This window comes from Pezoporus wallicus, unplaced genomic scaffold, assembly GCF_028554395.1.
Source record: "Pezoporus wallicus isolate ANWC-B61680 ecotype Strahan unplaced genomic scaffold, APGP_CSIRO_Pwel_v1 contig_16, whole genome shotgun sequence".
Taxonomy (NCBI): domain Eukaryota; kingdom Metazoa; phylum Chordata; class Aves; order Psittaciformes; family Psittacidae; genus Pezoporus; species Pezoporus wallicus.
The window spans coordinates 2,158,768-2,183,285 of NW_026641478.1; the positions used below are offsets into that span (position 1 = coordinate 2,158,768).

At 35.9% G+C, this 24,518-nt stretch overlaps 1 protein-coding gene across 7 annotated transcripts in view; it reads left to right on the forward strand.

Moving 5' to 3' along the window:
• The window catches only part of PIBF1 (progesterone immunomodulatory binding factor 1), a 126,003-nt gene that overhangs the window by 86,007 nt on the left and 15,478 nt on the right, over positions 1-24,518 (forward strand). For 6 of the 7 annotated variants that reach the window (XM_057424065.1, XM_057424064.1, XM_057424063.1 and 3 more), the window contains 3 exons: positions 3,838-3,940; positions 8,534-8,664; positions 18,950-19,034. In XM_057424065.1, the coding sequence (XP_057280048.1) occupies positions 3,838-3,940; positions 8,534-8,664; positions 18,950-19,034 (319 nt within the window). The remainder of the gene's footprint in view (positions 1-3,837; positions 3,941-8,533; positions 8,665-18,949; positions 19,035-24,518) is intronic. The other variant, XM_057424069.1, reaches the window with a different exon arrangement.

Here is a 24,518-nt window from a genome sequence, read left to right on the forward strand (position 1 = left end):
GGCTGAGTAACAGACCGCTTGATCGTAGTAATTTTAAAATAAGATTCTTTAAGAAAGAATAGTGACATTTGAATGGATCACTGGGAACACTGGGAATGTGGATTTATGTATAGTATTTTTAAAGTGTGACCACAACGAAATTTCTGTTGTTGTTAAAAGTATGTATAGATAGTATAAAAAGAAAACATAACCTAAGATGCATGAAAGTCAACTGCATAATTTGTGGTAATGGTAGGCTTTGGCCACGCTGTCTTCTACCAAAATGAGAAACTCCGCCATCATTGGCAGACACACAAAGAAGAGTATAAAGACAGGGTGAACATGTGCCATAGCTTCACAGTGCACATCCCTAGCATTCAGGAGCTGGAAATGCAGTTTTTCTTACGTGTAGCTGTTTTTAACATCAAGTATTAGTTTGTTAAGTTGGTTTTGTCCTCTTAACCACCACCTTCTCCATGACAAAGAAAATTTAACATGAAAAGAAGGCTCCAAGGAGACCTTGTAGCAGCCTTCCAGTACCCAAAGGGGGCCTACAGGTTTGCTGGAGAAGGAATTTTTATAAAAGCAAGTAGTGATGCTGCAAGGGGGAAGGGTTTTAAACTGTAAGAGGGAAGATTTTGTGTATTGGGAAGAAATTCTTTACTGTGAGGGTCGTGAGGCACTGGCACAGGTTGCCCAGAGAAACTGTGGATGTCCCATTCCTGTCACTGTTCAAGGCCAGGTTAGATGGCGCTTTGAGCAATGTGGTCTAGTGGAAGGTGTCCCCGGCCATGTCAGGGGGGTTGGAACCCAATGATCTTTAAGGTCTCTTCCAACTCTAGCTATTCTAAGTTACTGATGAGAATTAAGGGTAGATGATGGTATGTTCATGTTTGCAACAAAGATTTATAGGCCACATATCTTTCTTCTGTCATTTATATTTGTTTTTCAAGCGCTGTCAATATGATTGTCAATCAGATTAGACCTGTTGCACACTGAGTTACATACTGCTGACAAAAATCGTAAAGATTCTATGTAGTTTTTAATTTTGGCATGGCTTAATTTTTTTCATACCCTTAAGCCTCTTCAGATTATTTCTGCGTAAGATTTCTTTTCATATTGCTTAAAATTGAAGAAAACAGAAAGTGGGGGGGGGCAGGACAGCAAAAATCCCTCCATGAGCCTGTTACATGTCTCTTTTAGGAGACTGTTGAGAGTTCTATAGCATTATTTCCTAGAACTTCAGTTCCTTCCTTCTCTGTCAGTAGTTTGGGAACTTTTCTGAGTTTCAGTTAGAACCCCACCTTATTAGGTTCAATATGAATCATTTGCCTACACAATAAATCTTCTTTTGAAGTCCAGTACTTCCTCGTTAATTCCAGACATATGGGATCCTAAATGAAGAGTTCTTGTAAGTTCACAGAATGCACTTCAGTCTCTGGAACTCTGTATAAAACCACCTATTCAAGCATAGTACACTGGGGGATCTATACCTCTGCATAGAGGTATACTTCTGCATACTGGCCAGAAACAACTATTTAATTACTTAGGATGTAGGTACCATACACCCATAGTAGTATGCCTGGGACCATTTTGAAGCATCAAGACCAAATGGCCTACTTCCATAAAACTAAATTCTCAGTGTAGGTTAGCTGCATGTGAACTATGTTTTGGCAGTGATTTACTTGCCCACGCTAACTCTTCAGCTATGCTCAGGAACTGTTTGCAAGAGTGTTAATGAGTAAATGCCAGAGTGCTACCAGGGATGCTCTAGTGTTTTGCTAACAAGAAATTATCACATTATTGAGCATTGCATAATTTTCTAGTATAGTCAGACTCAGATTTTTCCAGGATAAGATGTCTTTGTCCCTTTGCTTGTAATTTAAACTAGTCAAAAAACATATTGACAAGCATACTTGAAAGATGTACTTGTGTTTTTCCTTAAATACCTGCAAATTCAGGTTAAGTTCACTGAACAGTTGTAGCTGGGAAAATTATAATGGGCTACATTCCCAACGTTGCTATGAGAAGGTATCAGAGTTTCCCCTCACACTCTAATAGCTAATGTATAGGATCCCTAACTCATTAGAGAAGTGTTTAATTTCTCGTTTTCACTAGATGGACTCTTAATACACATCTTGTATCTCCTAAATAAAAATCAAAATAATTAGTTTTGAGAATTAGTTTCTTTTTCTCAGTTATTTTTTACATAGTCTAATGCTCCTTGTAGGAGGAACTGAGAAACCAGCCTCATAGTGAATGCTATCGAGAATTCAAGGATTGCTGTCATACAAGGTGAAAGTAAAATATTGTACGGAAGGGTAGGTTTATAACAGAGGTGAATATTAAGACTTCTGCCCAGTCTGAAAGTGTATTCCTTTTACGGAGGAGAAGGTGGAGGTTATGACTGGTCAGATTTTAAGAGAAAGTTTGTACACTCATCTAGCTTTACACACTAAACCTCACCTTAAGGATAAATAGAATCTCTCTGTTGGTCTCCTTTAGACTGCTTACACTTTTATAGATACAGTATCGTGGTCAAGAACTGGTTAACACTTTCATAGCCATTATTTGGTCACCAACAGTCTTAACATTTTCAGTTTATGGATGGTATACATTGAAAGTCTAAGATCTGCATTGGAATGACTTCTTCCTTTCTTCAGTGTACAGTGTTCCTGAAAAATGGCACACATTTGAATGGAAGGATAGATTGTTGTAGAGAGCCATTAGTTCAGTGGTTAAGACATGCTAAATGGTGGTATTAGCCCTGTGTATCTTCGTCATTTTAGAGCTCTGAATTTCCTATGTTACGTTGTGAAATATATTGGTGACTAATGTACGTAACACAGACAGTTACATGGATAAATTCTCTAGAAGCAATTTTGATAATAAGCCACCAAGCTGCTGAATCCTACAAAGATGCAGGATTCATGACAGAATACATAAATTTAGACATCTAATCGTAGGTTTAACATGGAGATTGGGCACCTAACCTCCCACTATAACTGGTTTAATTCTAATCAATATATTCAGTGGAGTTTGGAGCCCACTCTACTTCCCCATCTAGGAGTCCATTTCACTGGAATATAGTCGGGTTCTACAGACCATATTGACTCAGTGATAAGTAACAGCCTGAAAGACTAGGTTAGATATCTGGAAATTGCATGCTGAGCCTTCCCATGTTCCCTATGGAACTATGCTGTGGAATTGATGATAAACACTTGTGAATTTGGGCATGAAACATGCAAAAGGTTGAGCATCTAATTTTTTAACTAAGGTGTTTAAGTAACTCAACAGTCCTTTCTCTTGACTTGTAAATTAATTTGTGGATCTCTCTGAGAGATTATTTTCATAAAGTGACAATAACAATTATTACCATAATAAATGTCAGACAAAACAATTTTGCGTCTGTTTTAAAAATGATAAAATACTGCATTTTGCAGTGTTCCACTACAAAATATACAAAATTTATATTAATGTGCATTTTGTTTAATTATTTAAGGAGAAGCCAATTACAGTGATTCCCTGATGTTGCTAAAAAACAAACAAACAAAAAAAAAAACCAAAAAAATTTTGACATAATTTCCGCAATTGCTATATAGCAAAAATTATATAGGCAATTACTTTGTAAAAAATATTACAATGGCATAACTGTGGGAATGTTGTTTCAGTGTTGTTAAAATTTGTAGTATTTTCATTGTTTTTCTAACTTTGACCATTCTGCATGTTTCACTGTGTAGTTTATATATTAGTATTTAAGCACTGGTGAAAAAATTAAGGCAATCAAGTATAAATGTGAGAATTTCTTTTGCATATTTTGGAAAAAAATCAACTTGAGTTTGCTTTTTATTGGCACAGCGTGCACTTGGCAAGGAGGTTACTGCAGCTAGAAAAGCAAAACTCGTTGCTTGTAAAAGATCTGGAACATCAGAAGGAACAAGTAACACAGATTTCACAAGAGGTAAATTACTGCTACAAAAAAAGATCAAATCTGTAGAGACTATAAACATTGTGGAACAGCTGTTCATAAAATGAAATATTTTCTGAACAGTGTTTATTGTCTATTTGATGTCAAAAACTGGCGTCATAATTAACCAAAACTCTATGCTAAACGTTTTCAAAGTAATTTATATTGTATTTTGAAATGAAGATTGAAAGAGGGATTATTTTACCGGCTAAACAAGAATGTAAGCCAGACAAACAGCGTTCTGATTTCTGAACTGAATACCAGCTAGCCAAACTAGTTCGTTCTGTTTGATAGTTAATTGTTCAATGAATGCCTCATTTTACACAGCTCTTCTCCTAAATCACTTTTGAAGGTACTTCTGTAAATCCTTTTCTATGTTGTGCAGTTCTTGAATCTTTTGAATATACAAATCTAGGGAATATTTAACATGAGCTGCTTTTTTAAAAAGCTCATATTATTTTTTTTTCCTTGTTACAATGAGTTTAATTTCATTATCTTTTAAATTCTGTGTATAATACCTGAAATCACATATTGCATTGACACGGAAAACAAATGCTAAACAAAACTCAGCATGAAATCTTCCAGAATTAGGGTGAACTAGTTTTTTTAAAATATTTTTAAATTTTCTTCTATGTTTCTCTTAAGAACCAATGAGCTTTTAGATTTGCTATTAGAATTTCTATTTGCTATGGAATTTCTAGGCTATTTCAGGAATGCAGTTAACAGTTTGATTTTTAAAGCCATGGTAATTATAGATTAGGATAACTACATCCAGTAGTTCACAGTGCAAATAATGTCAGTTTCCACATACATAAAATCAATTAAATTTAAATATTTTATATGTGCATATATATATGATTATATATAATATTTCAGTGAAAGGTATGTGAACAAGTGAAATTTTTAAATGTTTTGGGTTTTGTCAGCCAATTTATTATGATTCGTAGGTATATCTATGACTAAAACATATCTTTCAAATCTTCTTGACTTGAAGACATCAGAGATTTAGGAATCCAATGTTATCCTTGGTATTCTTCTCTATCACTATTATTTCACTATTGTTAATAAAATCTTAAATCTACTTAAATCTACTGGTTTCCACTTCAATACGTTTCTTCTTGCCCTCAGTTATTTTATATTTGCTTCTAGGTCACTACCAGCGACTACTTCTAGTCACTACTTCTAGTCAGTACCAGTGACCTTAGTTCAATTTCCTGCAAAATTCCACTAGAACATCTTCACCTCATTTTTTATTTTCCTGTGAATTGTCAAGTAGCCCTTTCTTGATCTTGTATCATATAACTGTATAGCTGAAATCAGAATGTCATCCCGTATAAAGTTAAATGTCCTGCACATAGCTAATGCACAGCTACTAAGTCTATTAGCATCAAAATCCTAAGGTTAAGTAAAACTTTTTTAAGACCTGCTTTCTATTAAACTCATATCTGGCATCCAGGTCTGAATGCTTCATAAGATTTCTTTCTTCCTTTTTTTTAGTTTTCTGTGTTATTATAGGCCATTTAATTTTATAACAATTACTTAAGCTATTCTGCTCGCCATCCTTTAATATGTGCACAAAGAGTTTACACTTGTTATTAACGGACTGGAATATAGTTCATAATTCTTACATTATACAAGCCCATCATCTGACTTTTTCAAATAGAGCGAAAAACTTCCATGTTGTCTTCAGCATTATATACAGTTTTAGCATATCTCTTCATAATGGGCTGTACTGTTTCTAGGATTTATTTGCTCCCATTTTTTTCCTTCTAAGAGCTTTATGCCTGCAAGTATCAATTTTCCCCTTGAAGCTGTAGCTCCTCTTGTAAATTTTCTGTATTTCATATTTTATACTGATTGCTATCTATTATCTTTCTTTACATAGTCAAAGTTCTTAAATTTCTCTTTGCTGACTTTACTGAATCCCCTGAGCTAAGACAGACTTTTTACTCTAAGCTATCATCTGTCTTTTTTCTTTTTTTAAGAGCAAAACAGAGACCCTGTAGACTACATCTTGCTTAGGTAGCCCATTAATTTTTGATTGACAGTTTGTTCAGTCATCTGCATGAAATCTAGCACATGGATTGAGAGTTGATGCCAAAGTGATTGGACCAGCTTTTCTCTGTTCTGTGAGGGTGGTGAGGCACTGGAGCAGGTTGCCCGAAGAAGTGGTAAATGCTCCATCCCTGGCAGTGTTCAAGGCCAGGTTGGAAAGAGCCTTGGGTGACATGGTCTGGTGTGAGGCGCCCCTGCCCATTCAGCAGGGTTGGAACTAGATGATCTTAAGGTCCTTTCCTACCCTAACTATGCTAAGATTCTTTTGAACTTGCATTTAATACTGCTATTTCACTGCAGTATTTATCATGCAGCTTTTTTTTTAATCCTTTAAAGAAGGGAGGAAAAGAAAGAGATTGCGATAACTACAGTGGATGTTCTTTCTGAGATTCTTTTTCTGGACTGTCCACAGCCAATTGCTGTTGAGCTTTATAGAAAAAAAGTCATATTGATCTTCTGGGAAAGTCCAGTATTACCATGAAGAAAATATTGACTTCTCCTTAATTTCATTCATTTGATGGAAAGTCTGATAGTGGGCCTGCTTGAAAGTTGGAACCCTGTGGAAGCTCAGCTGCTGCAAAAAAAACTTGCCAGTCCCATTACAGTTTGTCAAGCTTTATTTAACTGCAGGATCCTATCTGTTTTCAGGTCATGATACAGCATTAGAAAAGAAATTTCCCTCAAAGTCCTGTTTCTGTTGGTTTGTATAGCAATGACCTGCAATTTTAAAATTACAAAAGGTTTGTTGACCATGTCTAGGGTAAAACAAATTCTCATTACCTGATCCAAGATCCTCATCTACTGATAATCAGATTATTGCCTCTGCAATTCACTTAATGTTACTCCGAGTTTAAGTAAGTAGAAGACAATATGTCAGGTTCTGCAAAGTAGTGATCTGCAATTGGTACATTTAGTGTCCAATCTTAAGTTTTGGAATGAATTCACTTTGCACAGTTTCACTTTAGCACAGTGCCAGAACTGATGGATAGACACTCTCTTGTGCCTAGAAGGCCAATATGTTCTTTGGCTGACTTAAAAAGCAAATATTGAGTCAGTATGCAGTAAAAGCAATATCCTAAATAAAGAAATTTACTAAGCTGATATATTTGGCTTGCTGTTGAATTACTTTTTTGAGCCTTCATCAAGACATTGTATTTATGCGTTTTGTATGCCTCAGTTGAAACTTTTACCAAAATCACTTTATATCTCACTCTGAATGAGAGCGTATAGATCAAGCTGAACAATGATGAAATCTTTCAGCTTGATAGAGTTGTCCCGTCAGGGAATGTTCCATGCCTGTCAGTGTTCAAGGCCAGGTAGGACAGAGCCTTCGGTGACATGGTTTAGTGTGAGATGTCCCTGCCCATGGCAGGGGGTTGGAACTAGATGATCTTAAGGTCCTTTCCAACCCTAATTATTGTATGATTCTGTGTCCAGTTGCAAGGTATTAGATTTATCACTTAAAAGAATGACACAGAAGTACTTAAGGAAATCTTGTACATTAAGGCAGAAAGAAATCAAAGTTGCTTTCAAAACAATAGTGCTTTTGTTCAAGGATAATGTTCAGTTTATATGTGTGTATAAGTAAAATTGATCCATTAAATTCATTTAACACTTAATTGATTACAATTTCATGACAGCCTCTTTTAAGTTTATAAAGTCAAACAGGCAGCAAAGCACGACCATGGAGAGAGAAGGGATAGCCTTTTTACCTTACAGCAGCATGGTTTTTAGCTGGTGAAGTTAGAAGTTAACAGATGATTTAGTAGCATCAAACCAAGCTTACACTACCTCACTTTCCTACTGAAGTATTTATCAGTCAGAACAATGTAGTCTTGACTTTCATGCAGTCTAGCTGCTGAAACTGCTAAATCTTGATGTGTGATCTTAGTTCTCTACATATTTTAGAGAATGGTTTTGTTATATTGCTCAAGATGACAGCCATATCCTGCAAGCTTTTTAAACCTAGTGGTCCTAATTTTCTCAGGGAATAGAGCTAGTAAAATTTATTTCCTTCTTATAGGTATGACAGCTATTTCATACTCCTCTTGTAAACATCCTGTTGGATTTCACTTTTCATGTACAGTAATTGATTAGAGGACAGGGGACTTACAGTATTGCTGTAGTTTTTTTCCAGTTCAATTTCTGTTCAATTTCCAAGCTGAAAATTCCATTTTAATAGTATACTGTTTTGAAAAAGTCACTTGTAGTCAGTAAGCTGAACAAACAGAGGCCTTGTCTATACTAACTTTTTTCATCAGTCAAAACTGTTATATTAAAACTCTTGAAAATGCAGATTAGGAAGTATCGAAAGTGGTAGCATGATTGCAGTGAAAATACTGTGTAATTGCAACTGAAAAGTAAGAGGATACGGTATTAAATAGTAATTTGAGGGTAATTTTGTTCTTAAATAACAGGGTTGGTTTCTATATTATTGTGCAATTGGTAATAATCAATAATATGCAATAATCAAGTAATTGTGCTTTATCAGTTATAACAATTATAGTAGTAATACTTTTTTTTTTTTGGCAGCTTGGAAGAGCAAATTCTTTGTTGAATCAAGTACAACAACCACACAAATATCTCATTGAAACTGTGCAACAGAGAGATTCTCAAATAAGTCGACAGAAAGAACATATTACACAACTTGAAAAAGATGTCAGGTAATTAAAATCACTGTATCTTTATTTTTAGAATGAAAGTAAAATCACTTATGTGTTTATCATTAGAAAACAATTATTTTGTTGGCCATGAAGTAGGAGATGTTGAAACTCCATCATTAACTAAATCTGATCTTTATGCTGTAACTCTAGCATCTGTGATTTCTCTCGTACTGTCTGGAAAAAGAGGCTTTAGGTATGGAAAAGCAGCAATGACAGTCAGGTTTACACTGAGTTTGAAGTTGACAAGAGGTCTCGTGAAATAGAGGAAAGCTCAGAAGAGTAGGGGGAAAGAATGACACACCAGATGTACAAAAGTAAAAATAAAGAAATAAAGTCAGAGAAAAATAATAGACTAGTACACCAGCAAAGGGTATTTTGGGAATAACTCATGCAGACTTCCTCTAGTAGAGACTCTGATTGGATGCTATATATAGCTGTCAGAACTCTGAACACTCAGCATCTTCCTATCCTCGTACAACTTCATAAACTGTTTAACATGTGGTTCCCAAGTAAACTGTTACAATCTGCCCCTTGATTTTCAAGGAAGTCGATGGCTGCACTGCGCTGCAGAAGAATTAGCATTTTAACTATTAGATGTTTATGTGGTATAGAATCATAGAAACATAGAATAGTTAGGGTTGGAAAGGACCTTAAGATCATCTACTTACAGCCCCCTGCCATGGGCAGGGACACCTCCCATTAAACCATGTCACCCAAGGCTCTATCCAACCTGGCCTTGAACACCACCAGGGATGGAGCATTCACAACTTCCTTAGGCAACCCATTCCAGTGCCTCACCACCCTCACAGTAAAGAACTTCTTCCTTATATCCAATCTAAACTTCCCCTGTTTAAGTTTCAACCCATTACCCCTTGTCCTGTCACTATAGTCCCTAGTGAAGAGTCCCTCTCCAGCATCCTTGGTATCTCGGTTTAGGACATGCATACAGTAAAAAGTATGAAATATTAATGTGATTGTATTATGAAGCAATTACATGAAAAATACCGTTTTTTTTTCCAACAAATCCGCTGAAGCAATGACAATAGAAAAACTAGGACTCAGCTAAATGCTTTGCATACTGTCTTACATATGTATCTATTCAGAGTGTTTTGATAGTTTGGGATAGTATTCGTTATCCGTTGAGGAATACCTGAAAACGCTTATCGTCCAAGTAAATCTATCCATAAATCAGTGCATTTATAAATAAACTGAAATATTCATTCATACTTCCTAACAAGATAGCTTTCACTAGGTTTAACTTTTATTCAGTAAGAATAGATCCTTTTTTATTCCAGAATCAAGTGGTTTTTAATATTTTCCTAGACTTGATATAAGAAAAACTTCAATGGTAAATTATAGTTTTACAGATGAAAAATCATAATGTTCTCTCTGTATATGCAGGATTTGACATTTCAGTTGTGAAGAAAAAATCATCAAAGAGTTGGTTGCTAGCAAATTAAATGTTCAGGTTATGGTAACATAAAAACATCTTCCATTATCCACATAGTGGCCCAAAAGTCTTCTCAAAAGCTAGAAAAAAAAAAGGAGTAAATAGGTGGTCATTTCTGCTTAAAATATATGCATTATTAGCATTGATTCCCTTGAGTTTTTATGGTTCATTACAAACAATCTGTATGCCCAGATAGTCTTCCTAAACTTAGCCTACAAATTAAGGCACCTAAATTAGGAACTTGGTTAGATCAGCTTTCCTTAATAGTGCATGGAGGAAGTGGCATCTCTAAAAAGCAGTTCAGATTTTGGATGGAGTGAGTCATTTGCTAGAGATGCCTGTTACTCTCCATTAACTATAAAGGGAATTTTTGGCATCTTAACGTGCCTGAGGTTAAGGAAGAAAATGGATCTGCACCACAGTGAGAACATTCGTGGTAAACATACTAGCAGTACTCTACTGTGGTGAGCTGGCGTGTGCTCACCACCAGTCCATGTTTCTGTAAATGAAAGTGTGGTTTGGCAAAAAAATATTTTTATCCTTAATGGTTTTGTGGCAAAAAAAGTAACATTTACTTTGCACATCAAATGTTTTGGTAAGTTTTTTCCTGTAGTTTCCAGTATTTCTTGAGAACTAAAAATAGCTATTATTTCCTTATCACAAGTTTGCCTCAACTTTGCTGTAGTTTCATGGGCCAATGAAATTCTTGGAAACAGCCTGATATCTCAGGACTTCTGGTACAGACAGGTAGTCCCTAATTTTTCTATTCATAACTCCAAATTTAAAACAAATGTCCTAAATTGTTAATTTATGTTCCCTCGAGAACAGAAGAAATCGTAATCTGGTATAAAATTGATAATGTTGGTCCTTTGCTTTCCCTTAAGTGAGAGGAAGGTTAGAGGAAGGGATTTCTAAATAGAGAACCATTACATTCCAGCACACTTTTGTCATGAGGAATCTGCTGATGAGAGTTTTAAGTTAAAATATCCCTTAGGTGATTTCAGATTACTTTGTGGACCAGTCTAGCTCCCAGCTATTCCAGAACTGAGTCAGAATGGTATTTCAGTAAATTAATGATAATCTTTACCAAATACATGCCAAGTGAAGCTCTGCTGGATCAAAATATTTAGCCCACTATTCCTATCCGTTTTAGTTTATTAAACAGAACTTTGTTGGTTTGTGTGTCAAATATTTTTGAGAGGATGAGGTCAGAGAATTAATGCTCTTCGAGGAGGGCCCTCAATTCTGCTGATAATGTTGGTGCTATAGAAAAGTAACAGTGAAAACACTAAACATGGTTTATGAAGCCGGGTTTATCTCAGAACTAAGGAAAAAAGTTAGTATTTGTAAAGCCATTTTAATGAGAAATGTTTTTTTCAGGCATTACCTATAATTAATAGTTAATACCAGAGTTTTAATTCATACTACAGTTACAGAAAGCACATTATTTTTTTTTTACATACAATACCTTAAATTTATTTCTATAAAGCAATTTCACAACAGAAGAATAATGTTCAACTTCTTGTTTTGAGGCACACCTTTAAAATACTAGTAAATTTTTAATTCATTATTTTTTAAATTTTATATTTGAGTACCAGATTGTAGAAAAATTAAGGTAATGTTGATATGCCTCCACCCTGACAATCAGGACTGAATACTTAGTTTTACCTTCATGGCTGCCCAGTGTTTGATCATGCTTTTTCTGCCTTTGTATTTGGTGTGCAGAATCTATGGTAGAGGAATGTTCTTTTCGTGTTATGTTTTTATCTCATCTGCTTATCTGGAGAGGCGGTTCTGCATTATGCAAGTCATGGATTCCCTAACTGGAGCAGTTACATCTGTATTATCAGTGCCAGTGTTCTTTATCATCTCCTACTTCATTTGAGTGTGGAGGGATCAGTAGGGACTAATTTCCAAGTGAATTTAATTTTTTAAACTTAATCCCCAATGGGCTTCAGTGTGCAGGTCAATGATCTTTTTAGAATGTACTCCTCCTAGTGTGGTTAGATTCCAGCAGATTTCTCAGAATGATGAGTCAGCACTTTGTTGCAATCTTGCAAATGCTTTGCAGCAACCTGCAGCGCTTTGTATTTCCTTGTCTATTGAGAAGGCTGTTGGTTGCTGCTGGATGTGGTTTTGATTTTGTCATGAAATACACAGTCTTGATGAAATTGGCATCAAGAGGAAGGCAACTATAAGGATGGCTATCTGTGACAGCAATCTCCTTGTGAAACTTCTTGTGCCATATTTTTACTGATTTTTCACAAAATGGCCTAAAGCAACTTATAATGTGGTCCCTTCAGGGGCAACAGATGTATTCAGGGTTCCCCACACTGCATCATTCTGTGAAAGTGGCATTTCTGACAGCAGTTATTTCCGTAGAAGGAGTTGGACAGATTTAGGCAGATCATTTTGATATAATACTTTTGAGAAGTCCTGTAGATTCGTAGAATCGTAAAATTATTTGGGTTGGAAGGGACCTTAAGATCATCAAGTTCCAACCCTCCTGCCATGGGCAGGGACACCTCCCACTAAACCATGCCACCCAAGGCTCTGTCCAACCTGGCCTTGAACACTGCCAGGGATGGAGCATTCACAGCTTCCTTAGGCAACCCATTCCAGTGCCTCACCACCCTCACAGTAAAGAACTTCCTTATATCGAACCTAGACCTTGTTTAGAGACAAGGATGTCATGCCAGGCAGCATCAAAAGCTTTGTGCAAGTCCAGGTAGATGACATCAACTGCTCTACCCCTGTCCATCAGTTCTGTAGCCTCATCATAGAAGGCCACCAAATTGGTCAGGCAGGATTTCCCCTTAGTGAAGCCATGCTGGCTGTCACCAAGCACCTTGTTGATCTTCATGTGCCTTAGCGTGCCTTCCAGGAGAATCTGCTCCAAGATTTTGCCAGGCACAGAGGTGAGACTGACTGGTCTGTAATTCCCCGGGTCATCCATTTTCCCCTTCTTGAAAATGGGGGTTATATTTCCCTTTTTCCAGTCCTCGGGAACTTCACCTGACTGCCATGATTTTTCAAATATGATGGCCAGTGGCTTAGCAGCTTCATTTGCCAGCTCCTTCAGGACCCACAGATGGATTCCATCAGGTCCCATGGACTTGTGCGCATTCACGTTCCTAAGATGATCTCGAACCTGGTCCTCTCCTACAGTGGGCCTAGGGTCTTCTTCATTCTCACAATCCCTGTGTCTGCCTTCCAAGACTTGGGTGGTGTGGTCAGAACCTTTGCCAGTGAAGACTTAGGCAAAGAAGTCATTGAGAATCTCAGCCTTCTCAAAATCCAGGGTAGCCAGTTCTTCCGTTAGCTTCCAGAGAGAGACCACATTATCCCTAATCTGCCTTTTGTTTGCGACATACCTATAGAAGCCCTTCCTGTTGTCTTTGACATCCCTGGCAAGACTCAGTTCTAACTGGGCCTTAGCTTTCCTGACCTGATCTCTGGCTTCCCAAACAATGTCCCTGTATTCCTTCCATCATGGCTTTCAAAGTTCACTGTAACCAGAGAGCTTTACATGCCTTCATCCTTAAGCATCGTACCTCTAAACCTGAAGCTATCATTCAGACCCTCTCTATCAAAATGACTTCACTTCGAAGGACTATTCAAATAGTACTCAAAGTTGCTTATGTCAGTAGCTGCCAAACTGAATCATAGAATAATCATGGAGTGGTTTGGATTGGAAGGGATCTGTAAAGATAGGATCATATAGTTCCAACACCCTGCCATGGGTAAAGACATCTATTCAAGTGCCCTGCCATGGATAAAGACATTTTCTGCTACATTAGGTTTGCTCAAAACCCTAGATAACCTCTCCTTGAAAGGACAGGAATAGTCAAAAGATGGAATCCAGGCCTCGAAGTAGGATATTTCACCAGAGCTGGAGATACTTCAGTGGCTTGCTGAGAAGTGTGTCAATTCTAGACATTTTTCACATGTCTGTGGATCTTTAGCCATACCTTCACTAAGAAGTGTTGTAAATGCTTAGCTGAGTAGCTGTAATTATAGCGATTGTTAGTTATTTGCAAAAACAACTTAGGTTCCCATCTCCAGGTTATTACAGGTGTGTGATGTAACTGCTTAGATTCAAGTGTGAAGGCACGAGTGTATTACCACTCAAAGATAAAAAGAGAGGTTATTTAGGGGTAATCTAACCTCTGTCAGATGTTACCCACAGGTATGTTCACTACCACCCTCCTTTCCATCCCCTTAGAATTCTCCCATCCAGGCCACAGGCTGTGCTGGCATTTAGCTATGGGGAAAACTGAGGTGGTCTTGGGAGCAGAACACTGCATGTGCTTGTGCACTGATCCATGCACCTGCAGATACACTTTGGAAACAAAGCCTCTGCTCTTGACTGACAGGGCATCTGCAGGGTGAATTTATAGGTGGTCTTTGTATCTCAGAATATTCTGTTAAGTAACCTCTCGTTTATGTTAGCCTACATAGCACTCTTGTTAATAAAAGCAAATAGCCATGGTTAATACAAGCAGTGGTATGTAAGAGGATGACTCCTTATTACTATAAAGAAATCTCTCTAGCATACAGTTCTTTAACCAGAAACGAAAACATCACATTTAGCACTGCTTTTGAAAAGAAATGCCTTGTAACTGTGTCATGCTGTGGGAAAACAAATCTCTGAATTTTATTCTTATGTGTGTAGTGAAGTAACTGTCGTTTTAGTACATAATTTTCTGGTAAAAACATCTAGGTTTATAAGTAACTGGAGACATTAAACAGGACTTCATTCATAAAGAGAGGGTATTTATTTTAAATGCAGTTACTCAAATTTCTCTGTACTGATGGCTGGTTTTAAAAGTGGTTCACTTACCCAAAAGCACTCCTCAAAAGCCTAACTGTGTGGCAAATCCAGAAGCAGTACAAGGATTTTGCTCACTAAGAAGCTATGTACTGAAATGTTCCTTACTTAAAACATTTTGGGTTCTCTATTTGCCATCTAAACGTTACAAAGCTCAGCATACAGTGTTAGATGAGTTTTTCTTATCCCAGAATGGGCAGTGAGCTCTTACGAGAACACTACCATTCTGTGAAATATGCATCTATTCCAATGCTACTCCAGTTTAATCTGAGAAATGCTCCAAATAAAATTTGTAGAAATATATATTTTTTTTTTTCTATAAATTAATGTTTTCTGACCTGTATTACAGCTTTTTAAAAGTTATTTGCTTGGGTTTTTTTTTTTCTACAATTTGTAAAAGGAATTTCTTTTCAGTTTGGACACTACACGGATGAATTTTTAAGCCACCTCAGGCACTCAATTTAACATTATTAAGCAATAATAATTTTTTTTATGGTAATACTTGTATATGACTATAAAATGTTAAAAAAACCCTCAAGATTGGACTTCTGTTTTCACTTTTACCATGCCATAACATGAAATTAACAGAAAGGCCTTATTTCTTACAGCATTTGGGGTACACAATCACTGAAAACTAAACGTATTTCTTTTCTTCAACCTGAACAGAAGTAATAATAAAACCCAGTTATATGTAAATTCATGTTTATTTAGTGTGTCCAACATAAATGCATTATCCAGAATACCTAATAATAGAAGTTTGTGATCAGGATAGCAGCTAATATAGTAACTAGCAGAGATTTGGGCTAATTGCCCAAATTCAAAAGGTTTTAAAAGTCTGAGACTGGAAAATATTAGTCTCCATTCTCAAAAAAAAAAAAAAAAAAATCAGGTCACCTAAAAATGTCTTTATGACAACCAAGCTACCTTGGCTTTAGATCCTGACAAAACAAAACAATCCAGTGGTTGCTATGAACAATGTGTATGTATAAGACAAGTGTATTCCATGGTAAGTCCTGCATTCCTGGCACCTGGATTCATACCTGGTTAGGTTTTGAAAGCCTGACAGAATGAAACTGAATCTCCTCCCAGACATTTGGTTTCTTCTGGAAATCAAGGCATACAAGAAAAAGCAGAGCTGCATTGCTCCTCAGTTAATTCTCCAACCTGGACTTTGGAGGCCTCGCTTATATGATGTATCACAAAGACCGCCTTCTGCACATTCAGGATGGAGCAGTCAGTGACCAGGAGTGTGGAGCATAGCCTAGTCTACATCTGCAGTGTGAAAACAGAGTTTGTGCTGTTAAATAGCTGCAAGGATATTGTATCACTTCAACACAGTCCATTTTTCCCAAGTGTTTACACAGTTTCACCCCAGAGCAAGTCATTGGAAGATTTCTTTCAATGATTAGTACTCTAGTACATTAATACATCTCTGTATCATGAAAACTTTAAAGTATGGTTAGTTAAAGATAGTAAAGAAGATCTTGTCTTTTAAGATGAAAGTTGTAACCCTTGGTGTGAGAATGGTTTGTCTAGACTTAGAGACTGTGGTTTCAGAATCACAGTAAGACAGTTAAGGCACTCAGTTACTAAATGGAATAGTTTCATCCTTGTTTCAGCTGTGTTTTTCCACTGTACATGGTAAATCAAGTTGTTTTGGTGATCCATGTGAAAAATAAAGACTACAGCTTCCAGTGAAGTGACCTACTTACATGGTAACAAATTTTCAGATACCAGTATAAAGAGCAGGTTACCAGTATGTTATTAGGGAAGGATGATTTTTCAGCATCAATTTTCACTTAGGGCAGGTGAAACAAACTGTAAAGCTGCTCTCTAATTTGCTACACTGCCCATCAAAACTGGATTAACTTAAACTATTGTTTGATGAAGTGTAAGGTAGTTTAAAGCTAGAACCTCCTTGACTGAATCAAGTAGGATTGCAGATACCCAAGCTGCCTGTTAAGAATGTTTTCATAAGAGGGACAGAAATGGTCAGTCTTCTTCTCCAAAGTGAATTTTTGAAGGTATTTCTGCTTTACTTGCTCATTAGAGGTATGAATTTACTTTGTGATGTCTGGTAACTGCTTTTAAATGTATGTGTGCCTCTTTTGCAGTATTCTTTCACAAGTATTTATTTCCCCCTCTCTGCAGTTGCAGAACTATTAAATCTGAAGTCTGCACACCCTTTGGTAATTCTGTATTCATATGTATGGCATAAGACACATCAAGTGGTACTGAGTCATGTAGCAGTCTAATTTCTATATTTGACCATAAACAAAGAAAGAAGAAAGTTGCAACTGCTCAATATAGATCAGTCATGTCATACTGTTTCAGAAGGTATAACTAGAATAGGTTCTGTTCTGTAGATGAAATTGAATGCTGAATGTGAACTTCTGGTTTAGCCATGAACACTAATGCTTATGCTTATTCCGTACACTATTTAAGGCATAAAGGAACTTTTATTATTGCTTCTCTAATAAGTTTGTGAGTCTCTGAAAGGATTGGTTTATGCTATTAGGAAGTACAGAAATCCAAGGAAAAATGACATATCAGTCAGTTACAACATATGAACCCAGGAAAAATATAGTACTGCAAGTTCATCATGATTAAAAATGTCATAGAAAATAACTCTTGAAAATATTAAACTTTGTAGTTTTTCATGAATGTTACTACTTTGCTTTCAAATAACTCAGACAACTGAGCAATTTTGCCAAAACTTACAAGTTTTCTGAGAGTTAATGAATGCCTAGAAGAAATTGATAGTCATAATTTACAAAACCGAGCTTGCTAGGAAAATTTCTGTGGCAAAGAATGATCTTGCCTATTTGAAGCAAACAGATGATAACAGCCAATTAAAGAAAAGTTTGATTTATTTTGTTAATCATTCCTGGATTAAATACTGGGAGTATTAAATAATTTGTAACATATATAATTGTTCTATTGCATTTATAAAATTTTAATACATTTGCTTTTGAACTTCCTGACCTCTATTCAGCATTGCATATTTGCACTTCATATGCAGAATTGCATAGTTGTTGATTTATGTTATAATTCAAGTTGTGCAACCTATATACTTACATCATGATAATGGCATATATACCATTGGTCTTCCAAGAAAACCTCTGTGGTTGTTTTAACAAACTAGATTATATACTGGCATTATGCATGTATGAGTCTGAAGTTTATTGATAGAAACCAATGTGGGGGCTAAATACAAAAATACATTTAATTATATTAGAATTGCTGCCTGGAATCAGAATGTATATGCTCAACACGTCAAATGTTTGCATTCTGTAACTGGGAAAACAAAGAACAATTAAAGTTAAACTTGACATTGTGCTATAAAAGCATGCCTTCATGCTAAAACAGTTTTCATACTTGGTTCACAGGATAAACTTGACCCCATGCATTGTCCAGGAATATAAAACAAAAAAAAAAAAAGGCAAAAAAATTTACAAATTCTGCAGAAACTACACAGCTAAAAGGGAGAGTTAGATCATGTTCTACCTTGTAGTTGTAGTTGTTACTTTCAAAATCCTTAATACAGTAGTATAAAAATAGGTGATACTGAGAGAATAGTGTTTGCCGCTACTAGTGATGCATGCAACAAAGAAATACACATTTTGATATAGAAATGTAGATATATGGAGCCTTACTTTATTTATAAAATGAGCTCATTTTGCATAGAAGAAAGCAAGACAGAAGATTCTGATAGTTTAAATTCTTCAGAGAATCAACACTACCCTCACCCCCATATTTTATGATGATTTTGAGTAGTATTTCTGTTCAACTAAAGTGAGATTTTGTATGTATCAGTACATTCAGGCCTATTTATAAACAGTTCCAGTGCTTGAACATAGAGAAGGATCATTTGATACAATTACTTGAGCAGATTTTCCTCGTTGCCAGTATTTAGCTTTAGAAAATGCATGTTTCAGCCAGAATACAAGATTAAAAGAGATTATCTGTTGCTATTACTGTATTTCCTATCCTCTTTTTCCCAGTCTTTTAAATAAAGAAAAGACAGCTTTGCTGCGTGTCAAGAATCAAATGGCAGCAGATTTGGAGAGACTTCTAAATCACCGTGAGGTAATCTTCCTGGTTTAGCATTACTACCATCAGTGTGTTTTTTTTTCCTTTCCTCAGCCTTAAACCATGGGGAAAAGTTGGTTTACTTTGGTTTGATTTCTTGGGGTTTTGTCTGTGTTGCTTTCAGACACAGAGGTAATCATGTCTGGCAGGCACTCAGGAGGCTCTCAGTTGTGCTCTGAGTTAGTTACACTCTCAGTTGCTGAATTCTTTTTGATGACTTAGTCTCACTGTTCTTTCTTTTCTTTCTTATACAACAGATGTGCCTTGCAAAGTATTCAGCATTTGCAAGGATTTAGTGAGTATTTAGGTAAAGGTAGTGAAATTAATAACACATGTAACCTGCAAGACCTGCATGTGCCACAGTATGGCCCAGGTCTCTCCCTTCTCCCCAGTTATTGAGTTCAAAAACCTGGACAAAGCATTGTCCGATTCATTTCCAGTACACATATCTGAGTTTATTTTCATCTCCAGAATAGGATTTGGGGAGAGAAAACAGGATGGTAGTCACACAGGTTTCGTCCAGACAAAAGTCAGGGTACTTCTGTATGTACTTGTATGTGTTTCATCCAAGCAAGGAATCGAGATGCTACCAGAATGCACTCTCAATCCTGAAAGTATGCAAAATCTTGCCATTTAGACATAAATGCTCCATATGGGGATTCCTAAAAGGATTTTGTCCAGATTTCTCTCTAAGCAATCTTAAGAGACTAACATGTCATAGAGTATGACAGAAAATCTTTCTGTAGATTAAATGTCTGGAGCAAAGGATAGAAATAAATAAAGTTTACTGAAGGAGTCCCATATGCAAATGATCTGAAAAAAGGTGAATGGTAATATGGAAAGTTGCTGAAGCTGTAGAATACTGAAGATACAAATCCAAAAGCTTACCATGAGAAGTTCTTAAATGGTCTCCTAGAGCTGCTAAATGATTTGACAAGGATTTGCAGAGAAGATACAACATTAATGAATCAAAATCTATGAATGTGAGGGAAAACAGCACAAGTTATATATTGGTGGTGATGGGACCTAAATAGCCAGTTACATATTCGGAAAGATCATCATAGTGTCATATCAATGGTTCTCTGAATATGTCCTTCCAGTTTTCTGACTGGGAAGAGAGAAGAACTGTAGAAGGAGATTCTACAACTCCCCTAAAATATCCTTTCAGAGATTGCATTATCACTCAATGCCAATATTTCCATAGAAAACTGACTGTCCATGCACCTCTTGAAGTTCTTTCACTCTGCCTTCAGAATTGTTCTCCATCTGCTTTCCTTGCTATTCCCCCAAATTCTTTTCTTAGATCAGAAAATCAAAACTCACGTAATGGTCCAAACCAGTTCGTGTCTGCTAACCAGTTACAAAGCTGTTTTTTCCTAGAACCAAACCAAAACAATTTCATTGACAGCTGAGTCTAAGGAAGCCTTAAGTAAAACTGTATTAATTATGTTGTGTTAGTGCAGATCTCAAATGTGAAACGATCACCTTAAAAGTAAAAAGAAATAATGATCTTCAGTTGTTTACTTTCAGTGCTGAATTGCACTGGATGTTTGTCTGATGCAGTTTCCTTCTAGAATAGTTTTTTGCATTTAACTCTCTGAATATTAGTGCTTGTGAAGCTCCATGCATAGAAATTAAAATACAGAAAAGAGTAATTGAACGTGCTTCCCCAACCTGCAGGTGTCATTGACCTGGCAGGATCATCTGTGGATGGATCAGAAGTAACCATTCGATAGCTCTTATTTCCAATGCCTATACCCATGTTGTGTCATTTGACCACTTAAAATTTTCAGACTCTGGCAAGTAACTCAAGCAAGGCTGAGTGAGGCAGGCTTTATATAAAAGAAAACAAATCATGAAGTCTAAACCAGTCTACATCTTGAATGTTCCTCATAGCCTGGATGTTAAGAAATTGAGCAAATTTTTTTCCAAAATTACTACTGTTTTGTCAAAATTCTTTTTAGATCTATGAAAAATAGGCCATATTAGTCATGTTGTTTACCTGTGTAACAGTGATGACAGTTTTTAAAGTTTACTATGCAGAAAATGATATAAATACTGAAAAAGAAATATTTAAAGTTGTCTGTTTGGGGGAAGAAAATTATGAAATGCTTGTACAATGCACAAAAAAACTCTAAGGAACACAAAAATTAGCTAAAGTTGGTTTATAAAAATGTGCAAAAATAGGTGGCTTGTGTATGTGGTTTAGATTTGTCACTTCTGTTTGTTCCTAATGCAGCCTTTTACTTTTTACTTTTAATGCAGAGTTTTACAGTTTATGGATTTCTGGAAAAGGCAATTACTTCATATATTGAAATATTTGTACACAATAGGACAACTTAGTTTACAGTGAGGTAGGCTTCAACTAATTTTTTTTTTCCATCTTAAGGAAAAGGTTAAATATGCGGTAACATCACCACTTCCCAATAACTATCCCTGCTAATAGGAAAAAAAAAATTCCAAATTTTCTAATCATAGACTTAACTTCATTTAGACAAGGTATGTGCTTTTAAGTAAAAGTAACATGCAGTCTCTAAATACAGATTTATGCAATTTGAGAAATACGAATTATGGGTTTATGTGTTCTGTACATGCTATCATTGATTACAATCAGTCTTGTTTAGTCATTGCACATACTGAACTGTCATATCTTAGAAATTACCTTGTTACTCTCATGTTTGCAAGTAAAAACATTGGGATTCTTGAATAGATAAGTCCAAGATATCCATAGTTAATATAAAATCAAGTTTAGGTATGTTAAAAGTACAAGCAAAATTCCAAAACAAAGTTAGTGCTGTATTAAACTGACATGTTTAAATAAATATACAGTTTTGACTTAAGGTATTCCAGCCTGTGTGGTCTCAGACTGTATTAACTCTTTTTAATGAAATTTAGAGTTTGAGAGGTAGGGTTTTTTCATTTTTATCTCCTTGTGATATCAGCTGGATTCATAATGCTTGCTTTGGAGGTAATTACAGCATTTTATATACTTTCTAAATAAAGAACTTGCATTCATGCTTAATCTTACTCCGTTTTCCACATATTTTAATTTTGGTAGAAAAAAGTTTAATATTTAAAGTCTGAATCTTGGAAGAATTTATACAGGGCTCTTGCGTAAGCTCTTTTAGTACAGGAAAAAATGACACTAGCTATTCACATAATAAAGTAGTTCATTATTTCAAATTATGAAGACAGCTAATTTGATGATGGTGATTATATTTTGCTGTGGGAAACTACAGTGAAAATTGGCCATCTGACTATACACATCCTTAAAAGGTTGGGTCCATTCATGAAGGAGAAAAACTGAAGCTTTTCTTAGTTTCCTTAGGCTATATGCTTGGCCCAAATTCCTAACTGTTTCTTGGCCTGCTATTGCCTTTTTTTTTTCTGAATTAGTAAATGAATATGAGAAACTTTTTAATATAGCATTTCAGTTAGGTCACTGAGAATTGGCTGGTACAACAAAATTTCTAATCATAATATGGATAAATGCAAACTTCACAATTTTAGAGGGAGTTCAATGGCATTATCGTGAATGATCAGTATCCAGGATCATGATGGGATTATGTTCTTAGGGGTTCATACTAAAGCCCTCATAGTGCTGCTGCTCTCTGAGCTGTCAGAAGGAACTGGGGTACACAGTGTTGTGATGCCATTTGTAAAGGCCTTAACACATGATAACAAGTACAGCTAGTACAGCCAAATTTTTCATCTGGTTTCAGACTAAGAAATTTTATATGTTTTGTCAAGATAACCAATAGGAGTTTTAATTGTTTTTCCAGCTCCATTAGAAGAGCATAAAACATTGTTTGGAGGAACAATGGGGGCTCCCGTTAGTAACCTTCTAGTAAACAGTGTTCTTTTTTTTTAAAAAAAAAATGGCTATTTCAAATCCAGATTTTTTTTTTTAATTGTTGTTTGAGTCTGTGTTCTCTTTTTAATCAGCTGGACTTTGCACTTTTGACCCTCTGTCTTTTAACTGTGGGTAACCAAACCACAGCAAAAAAAAAGGAAAGGACCTGTAGCCTTCATTCTTCCCACTCTTAACTTCAGCACTTTCCCCAAAATGTGGACCCTTGTCGCCCTTGTGCTTCATGTAATCAGGGGAGCACAAGTAAGAATAATGTTCCTTTATATATTGTGCCTGCGTTGACGCAATACCTATTAACCTATTAACACTTACCTCTTTGCTCCTGATTCTCCTTCTCTTTCCTCCTCTTGCACCGGCTCTGGCACATCTCTGATGCTGCACTGGGACCATTCAGATCACTAGACAGAAACCTGACCAAAAAGAAAAGAAACCCACAAAGGTGAATTGTTGTCAGTTAGGTTAGCAGTTTGAATCACCTTTGGAAAGGGTCCAGCAAGGAAAAGAGCAAGTAAAAATATTTATATGTCAGTATTTCTTGTGAAAAAGAGGGCATTTTGTGTCCAGAATTCTTGAGTATAGCACACCAAACTTCTGTGCCATCTTTTATCTACATCCAGACTTTATCCTTTTGTGGATATAATCGGAATCTATAAGTTAAAGACACCAAAGTGCAGTTCTCCTAAGTGGTAAAGTTAAGTGGGATGAATCTGCTAAATCTTTTTAGCTGAAATTCTTGATTCATGTTTCCTTTTATGTCATTTGAGGATTTTTCTCCTCTTCCAACAGTCAGCCCTTCACTTAAAGGAAGATTTACTGTGGGCTCTGTGATCTTGGCACTTCCATTGCCTTTCATACTTGATGCAGTTGTTAGTATTTTGGAACATAAGTGCAATTTTAGACTTTATCCATTGGCTTGCAGACTTCAGATGAAAACCTGGAAGGGCAGCCTGTCAGCACTCAGATGTTTGGCAAGAAGTTTTAGTAATCATTTTCTGAGGTTACATTTAAGAGGTTTTAAATTTCCTATGCTTTGATGTATGGCATTATACTACTTCTTTGGTATTTAGGATGCAGATGTATCATAGGAAGAAAACCAATAATATGCACAATTAAATCTATTTATTTTAACTTTTCCAAATCGAAGTGCAGAGTATAGAAAGTGGCTTCTAAAATCTTGAAAATTAATAAACTGTTGTTTATGTTTTTAACGTGGATAATCCATTGTTCTTGGGGGGGAACAGCAAGTATAACAAATGGGGACATTCTTCTTATGTTTTAAATAGAAATATTTTAGGAGGCTTGAAAAGAAACAAAAATGAGACAGTGGTATAAGAGACATCAATAGAAGGCTTTAAATAGGTATTCCTCTAAATGCTAAGATCAGTTTCAGTTTATATGAATATATGCAAGTTAATTTACACTACCTTTTTTTTAAACTCCTTGAAATCACTTGTGTGCAGTGCAGCCTGGCAATTACAATAATCTTTAATCCATGAAACTAAAACTACTATTGTGAAACTACTGTAGTAAGAAATAAAAGGCTAAAATTTGATGTAAACAGTGCAACTTAAAGCTGTTTATGATACTCATTAGTTTCCTGTAACATAATT